Here is an 8,409-nt window from a genome sequence, read left to right on the forward strand (position 1 = left end):
TACAAAAGAAAACACATCTGGGTTATGTTGCTCATTCAGACAAAGAGGGTCAGTCAATATGTTGCATTGACAACAGCTGAATGGTTGCAGTAATGTGCTTAGGCGAAACCTCACACCCAGCTAGCATGGTAGCTACCAGCTGCAGTGAAATACGAGTCTTGTAGTGCCTAGCCTTCAATTTTGGCCCATGCCCATGTGGACTGCCAATTAGAATTTCATCTGCAAGCCAATCTCGTTTAGTTAGTTGTGGAAGGTGAAGGTCTTGGGATGAAATGGCTATGTTTTGTACTTGAAGAGAATGCATTGTGCATTAACAATCTTGGACTGGCAGAGCATGGAATGCCTCTGAAACAAGGTTACATTGCAGACTATGGAGGAAAATAGGGAATTAAGCCACTTCACCCACCAGAGGATACCAATGTTGGCCTTTGATACTGAAGTTGAGCTTTCCTCTCCCTTCATGTGTACCAAACACCATTAGATTGTTGGGCCTCAAACAATGTTATTCACCCTTCAGTACATCCTCCATTTTCCTCTGAACACGGCAGGCATCGTCCGTAAACTTCTGCAGCATGGTATCCAACAAGCGGATGGTGGAAGCCCCAGACAGCTTCCCTCCAGGCAGGGTCTCGAGGAAGGGAATCCACTTCACGTAGCTGTGGGAGACCGACACGTTTTTCTCCGTCCACTTCAGCAGCTCCTCCGAGACGCCCTTCTCCGTCAGCATCTTCGCCATCGTGGTCTGGATCTCATCCGAGAGGACAAAGGTCGGCCGGCGAATCAGCTTGGCCCTTTTGCTCAAGGCCGGGTAGTCCAGCCCTAACAGGACGCGGTAAAGCCGGATCTCGTTGTACAGAAAGTGGACATTGGCCTGGTAAGGCAGCTGCTCGACCGGGATGGGGTCGATGAGGCAGCTGTAGACCGCCGACACCGGAATGAACTCCCTCAGAGAGTCCTTCAGCTCCATCTTGTTGGCCAGGTAGTGCAGGGAGAGCAGCAGGGCGTGTTTCTGGAGTGGAGGAGAGGAATTTCTCTGCAGAGCCTGGACGCACTCCAGAAAGTCGAACCTGTCAACCTGGTGGCAGGAGACACAGAAGAAGTGAGCAATCGCGTATTCAATGTTCAGATTTGCAAAGTGGTCGGCGGTGAAAACATTCAGGACGTCCTCAACGAACTCCTTCTCCCTGTAGCCAGGAGGGCCCAAGTCAATCTTGGTGCGGATGAGGTAGAACTGCTTGCCAACCCGCCTGAGCTCGCTGGCAAGGGTTGCGACCTCCCACGTGAACCACGTCGATGACAGGATGAAGAAGCCGACGTACTTGTCGACCTCCACCGTCTTCAGGTAGTTGCCCGACGAGAGGCCGGGTCCCGGAACGCTAGGCAGCTCCCAGAACACGGAGCTGGGGTTCCCCGGCCGGCTGTAAGGCGCCGGCTTTGTCACCTGTTGGGCGGGGCCGGTGGGTGCCGCACCATCTTCGCCATCCTTGAAACCCATGACCGAATTAATGAAAGCAGACTTCCCCACTCTCGGGGTCCCGGTGACCGCCACATGAACCGTCACACTTTCCAATCTGCTCCTCTCAGCTTTCACTAAAGATGCCACTTCGGATATCCCGCCACGGCTCATGGCATCTGAAAATCTTCCTATAATCCACGCAATTTCAAAATCCATGCTCGTAAGCTGAGAAAAAAATAAACCATAGTTAGAATCTAATCTACAGCGTAGAACAAAGAATGAACACACCGATGAGCTCCAAGAGTCCTCCTTCCGTTTCTAAGACCCACAAACAACACGTGGGAGGAGAGGTGCCACATAATGGATGGCACTAGTAATCCAGAGACACAGGGCAATGCTGTATGGGCCCGGGTTCAAATCCTGTCATGGCAAATGGTGGAATTAGAATGCCATAAAAATCTGGAACTAAAAATCTAGTGACGGCCACGAACCCATGTGGTTCACTAATGCCCTTTCGGGAAGGAAATCTGCTGCTGTCCTTACCTGGTCTGGCCGACATGCGGTTAATTCTGACACCCACGCCCTATGAATGAATTAAAAAATTTAACTCAAAGCCAACTGAGGGAAGTCACCTTTTTCTCAGGCCTTGAGGAAACAGATAGGTCACTTTGTATAGATGGATGCCTGATTTTAATCTCTTGCGTGCTAGTCTGCTAAATACAACAACAAGATTTGTCACACAAGGAGGCCATTCGATCTGTCAACTGAACAATTCAGCTAGTGCCATTCCCCTGTAGTCCTGCATATTCTGCTGTCCTGTAGCCAAGATCTCACTACTTTTATAAAACTTAAATGGCTAAATTACATATTTCAAAAAACTGGATAAAGGCTTTCAAATGACTGGAGCCATTGCTGGCTGACTCAAACAAAAGTAACTTCCTGGCACTCAGAACAGCTGCCACCTCGTTATCTCTGAAGAGATGCCAATGATTGTTGTGACTGCAAAGATCAAATCCAAGGAAATTGTACAAAGACCAATTACATTTCTAAGGCCAAGGCTTGGCCAACAGAGAAGACCAGTCTGATAGTTCAAAGGACCCCAAAACATCTTGGAAATGATTAATGATTGAAACATTAACCATCAAGAATCCAGACTAAGGAATATAAATAAATCCTTTGTCCGAACCAAAGTGGAGAAGTGGGAGTAATATCACATGATTTCCCCACCATCCTAGCTGGGAGAACCAGTTACCCTGCCTTGTGGAACTGCGAAGCAGATTGCTATCTTCCATAGAGCAAGTGGCAGCAGAGCCAGGACTCTGTCCAAGTTTAAATGGCGCTAGCCCCCATCTGCACTGTTTCTACCAGAACTTACTGCACCAGCGCCTTCATCTCATAGAAGTTCTGCGCACTGGAAAAGTGAATTATCCAGGATTAGTCTTCAAGCTGCTGACTCCGAAAGGAATACATCATTGGACCTTTGATTCTGGATTCCAGTGAAATAATTTTTATTTTCTGTGGTCTTTGCCCTGTACTTCTTCCTTTATCCATCTTTTGTATGAACGTAAAAGTGGGTGGGAGGTGTGGTACGTGTTTGCTCTGTACTTGTAAAATAAACTCCTCCGATTCTACCCTCGAGTTTGCTGTGGAGTGGTTAATAAAAATTGGATCACATCAAAACTGAGGCTTGGGGAAAAAACTGCCACCACTTTTGAAATCATTCATCCCCCCACTTCCACCATCCCTCGCGGGCATCACACGCGCAGTGTTAAAAAATAAAAATGTTCTTCACACTTCTCCTCCACCCTCTCCCCGCCCCACACCCCGTCTCTTAACTAAAATCTGTGTTCCTAGTCCATGGTATCATCAGCTTTTCCTCGTACAGGTAAAACGTGGAGAAGCTGGGATTGTTCTGAGAATGGAGAAGCTTAAGAGGACATTGAGGTTCTCAAAAAAAATCACAAACCGTTCAATGGTAGCAGAGTTTTATTTTAAACGGGGGTTGCTGCAAAAACCGTAGCAACACGAAAAAGTTATTTTTTTAAAAAAAACCGTTGTGAAATAATGGCAGCAGCAGATTCTAAAATGAATATTCCTATTTGTGGAACTTTAAGGCTACAGGGAACACCGAAAGAGCGGAACTAATCAGATAAGAATCAGTACATGCAGGGTGGGCTGAATGGCCTCCCCGTGCTGTACAAATGCAGAAACTGTTTAGCCTGCAGATGGTCAACCGTGATGGTCTAGCATTCAGCTGTATGGCAGTGTAAATAAATGCAGGATTAATTGCATCTAATCGAGGCAAGTCCCATATGTAAGAAGTCAACCAAACCCATTTCTACTCGGATGTAGAGAGGACAACCGCAAGGCACAGGGCCCTCTATGACCAGTTGTCTAAGTTAGTGTGCGGGTAAATCATTTCTTCAAAAGTTCTCAAGCAGGCTATCAGGGTCACTGACCAGGGGAAGTCAATTCTGACAGCATAGAACTAAACAAACCACGCAAATTCAACCTTTTGATTTGCACATCAATCCAAGAAATACTATAATACAATGCCAAAAGTATCTTTACAGTGCAAGAGGACAACACTTGGCCCGTTATGTCTGCACTGGCTCTCTGAAAGAGCATTCTGCATAGTCCCACTCCTCTGCCTTATCCCTGTAACCTCGCACACTTTTCAGGGAGCAATCCAATTTCCCTTTGAATAGCTCGGTTGAACCTGCCTCCACCACCCTTTCAGGAAGTTCGTTCCAGACTCCAACCACCCTCTGGGTGAAAAAGTTTTCCTTAAATCACATTTACTGCTTTTCCCACAAATATTTTGAATCTGTGCCCTTTCGTTCTTCATGTTCTCTTGAGTGGGAACAGTTTCTCACTATTTACCCTGTCCATAGCCCTCAGGATCTTGAATCTCTCTTATCTAGTCTCTTCTCAGCCTTATTTTCTCCAAGAGAGTCCCAGCTTATCCTTATAGCTACAGCTCTTCATCCCAGTTATCATTGAGAATCTAGAGAATATATCAATCAATATTTTCTTTGGAACATAGGGAAACCTAATACAACCCCTCCTGCCCACACCAGTGGTAATGCTCCAGTCAAGCCTCCTCCCACCTAACTCAGTATACCTCTCTTTTCCCATTTCCCTAATGTATTTAAAGGGGGAAGATGGATAAATACATCTACACTATTCACCTCAACCACTCCCTGTGGGAGTGAGTTCCACATTCTCCCGCACTCTCTGGGAGAAGACGTTCCTCCTGAATTCCCCACTGGATTTATTAGTGACAATCTTATATTGATGATCCCTAAATCTGGTCTCCCCCACAAGTGGAAACCTATTATAATCACATTCATATGTTTAAAGATCCCAGTCAGCATCTAAAAGCTAAGTACTAGGGAACATGATTGGGTGATTCTCAAAAACAAGCCAGAACATCCAATTTAGAACAAAGTCAGATTTTTCATTGTAAAATAATGTAACATTACAACTCAATCAGAACTCTAGACTAGAAACTCAAATTAATGAGCATCATTATTTGTCAGGAAAATCAATAGCATTTCAAATCAAATTAATTGTGCAAAGCTGCTCAATGACCTGATTAAATCTATCACTGCAGTGCTTAGCACATATAGATTTAACATATATCGCCACCAAGACAGCATTATTCAACTGAGAGATTACAACATGCTAAAAACAGGGACTGGAAATCAATTACAGACACCCAACATCACCTTCCCTCTCCCACAAACCATTTCGATCTCAATTTCAAATCAGTTTTCCTGGTTTACGCTGGAGGCCAACAGCTCCAACGAACATTAGCCATATTAAAAAGGAGGATCGGCTCTGCGCTACCAGTCACAATTACAGGACAAAAAAGGTAGCACTTTCAAATAAACCAACACAAATAGCCGTCTTCCTCTCGGACATGTTATTCCATGAATCATTCACTAAGAAACTTTAATGGTTTTGGACAAGTCTCTCTGAGCTCACTAGAAACAATCAGAGCCTCCCTAATTTGTTTAGTGGAAGGACAGACAAGGAGCTGCTCAGCAATTCAAATTGCCAAAAACGCAAAGGGACCGTTGCTTCAAAAGCTTTGGGTTCCTCACTCACCACAGAAGTAACAAGCATGCTAAAAACAGTGCTATGACCAAGAGATGAGGAAAAAACCCATTGTTCCCCTCAATAGTTCACAAAAACTGTTACCAGCCATTTTAACTCTCTACCTTGCTCTCACTCCAACCCGTCCTCAGCCTGCTCCACTATTCCAGTGAAGCCCAAGGAACAACACTTCATCTGTCAAATCAGACACTGCCTACAGCCTTTAAAGTTCAACAATTTCAGATTAATCTCTGCCCCCATTTTGTTTCCTTTGCCAGTTTCACTTTTACTCTTTTTTTTAAAAGCATTCAGACAACAGCTGCTCTTAAAAATTCTGCCATTCACACCTATAGATACATTTTGTTTCTTTACTTATCCCAAAACTAATTGCCTTGACACCACACCATGAAACCGCTCATCCTTCAATCACTTACATTTCAATTTTGAAAACAATCATCTCCACTTGCTGAAAATGTATTTCATTTCTATCTTTACTCAGTTCTGATAAAAGGTCATCAACCTGAAATATTAGCTCTACTTGTTTTTCTCGATTCTCACCAAAGATAGTGCCCAGCCGGCTGATTGCTCCCAACATTTCCTGTTTGTCTTCAACTGAAGGTCCATCATCCACTAACCACCCAATCATACAACTCTGCCAAATGCTCCCATAGCTTTTATATAATGCTAATTGATCTCTTCTGACTACTTAACTGAAGCACCTATGTCAATTTGAAAAAGGTACAGCCCAGTTTCCATTGACTCATTGTCGCCTCTCAGAATATTTATTATGTAACATCTCCACCATCTCATTGAGCCAATTATTGGTTAATGGAAGCAAAGTGGCATTCAAAGTGACTAACTTGACTCAGAAACCAGCTGTGAAATGTTGCATCCACTTAGACATGATAATGGTCAAGTAAAATGGCCACCCCCTTGGGACACGACAGTTAAATAGTAGTCAGGGTGCAAGGGGTAGTAATCTCGCCCCCGAATCAAAAAGTTGTAGATTTGTAGTCCCATTCCAAAGACATGAGCACAACATCAAGTCTCACACTCCTCAGTGGCAGTATTGAGGGTGGGCTGCCCTGTCAGAGGGCCAGTACTGAGAGAGTGCTGCTCTGTCAGAGGGTCAGTACTGAGGATGATCTGCACTGTCAGAGAGTCAGCACTGAGGATGATCTGCACTGTCAGAGGGTCAGTACTGAGGAGCACTGCACTGTCAGAGAGTCAGAAATGAGGAGCGCTGCATTGTTGGAGGGTCAGTACTGAGAGAGTGCTGCAGTTTTGGAGTGGAGGTCAGTACAGAGGAAGTGCTGCCTCTTAGAGGGTCAGCAATGAAGGCAAGATGTACTGAGGGTGTGTTGCACTGTTAGGGGTGGGGAGGGTGAGTACTGAGGGAGCGCCGCCCTGTCGGAGGGTCGGGACTGAGGGAGCGCCGCCCTGTCGGAGGGTCGGGACTGAGGGAGCGCCGCCCTGTCGGAGGGTCGGGACTGAGGGAGCGCCGCCCTGTCGGAGGGTCGGGACTGAGGGAGCGCCGCCCTGTCGGAGGGTCGGGACTGAGGGAGCGCCGCCCTGTCGGAGGGTCGGGACTGAGGGAGCGCCGCCCTGTCGGAGGGATGACATTCGGATGACACATTAAACTGAGGCCCAGTCTTCTCCAATTGGCATTTAACAGCTAATTCTCTTCGACTGAATTGCTTGTTACCTTTGATGTGCTCCATGCAACACACCTTCCTGTGGAACTAAGAAATTTTTGGGATGGATCAATGATTACTGGCCATCTTCTAGTTGTCTCTATCAATGTATGACATTTAATACCCCCATGCTCTAAACATGCTTACACAGGGCTAGGAATTGGTATGGTTAAAATTTAAAACTTTTTTTTAAAACTTAAAGATAGTTTGTCCTGTTGTAAAATTGTTTGTTCATTCTTTCATTTATTGCCCATTCCTATTCGCGCCTTGAGAAGGTGGCGGTGAGCTGTCTTCTGGTGTCAGCTGTGGCTCAGTTCATAGCACCCTCGCCTTTGAATCAGAGGGTTGTGGGTTCATGTCCCACTCCCGGAAAAACCCAGAACTGTGATTGTACTCGAAAGGGTTGCAATCTGTGACTGTTGATAACTCGAAAGAGTTTGAACAGCTGCAGTCCCTGTGGCGTAGGTACACCCACAGTGCTGTTAGGGAGGGAGTTCCAGCGATAGTGAAGGAACGGCGATATACTTCCAAGTCAGGATAGTTTGTGACGTGGAGGAGAACTTCCAGGTGGTGGTGTTCCCATTTATCTGCTGCCCTTGTCCTTCGTGGCGGTGCAGGTTGCAGGTTTGGGACGTACTGTCAAAGGATCCTTGGTGAGCTGCTGCAGTGCATCTTGTAGATGGGGCACACTGCTGCCACTGTGCGTTGGTGGTGGAGGGAGTGAATGTTTGTGGATGTGGTGCCAATCAAGCGGGCTGCTTTGTCCTGAATTGTGTCGAGCTTCTTGTGTGTTGTGGGAGCTACACTCATACAGGCAAGTGAAGAGTATTCTATCACACTCCTGACTTGTACCTTGTAGATGGTGGACTGGCTTTGGGAAGTCAGGAGGTGGGTTACTCACCTCAGAATTCCCAGTCTGTAGCTCTTGTAGCTATAGTATTTTATATGGCTCGTCCAGTTCAGTTTCTGGCCAATGGTAACCTCCCAGGGTGTTGATAGTGGGAGTTTCAGTGATGGTAATTTCATTGAACATCAAGGGGAGATGGTTAGATTCTCTCTTGTTGGCAATTGTCATTGCCTGGCACTTAACAATTCACGAATGTTACTTAAAGAAATGGTTCAAATTGTTCATCCCCCGAGATGCTCCTGAGTTTAGTG

At 45.9% G+C, this 8,409-nt stretch overlaps 1 protein-coding gene across 1 annotated transcript; it reads right to left on the reverse strand.

Annotated features, from left to right (window-relative positions):
• Window positions 1-502: 502 nt before the first annotated feature.
• On the reverse strand, window positions 503-1,672 carry LOC144697836 (interferon-inducible GTPase 5-like). Its single transcript, XM_078569813.1, has one exon. It carries the CDS (start codon window positions 1,670-1,672, stop codon window positions 503-505), a length of 1,170 nt encoding a protein of 389 aa, XP_078425939.1.
• Window positions 1,673-8,409: the final 6,737 nt, after the last annotated feature.

This window comes from Cetorhinus maximus, chromosome 23, assembly GCF_964194155.1.
Source record: "Cetorhinus maximus chromosome 23, sCetMax3.hap1.1, whole genome shotgun sequence".
Taxonomy (NCBI): Eukaryota; Metazoa; Chordata; class Chondrichthyes; order Lamniformes; family Cetorhinidae; genus Cetorhinus; species Cetorhinus maximus.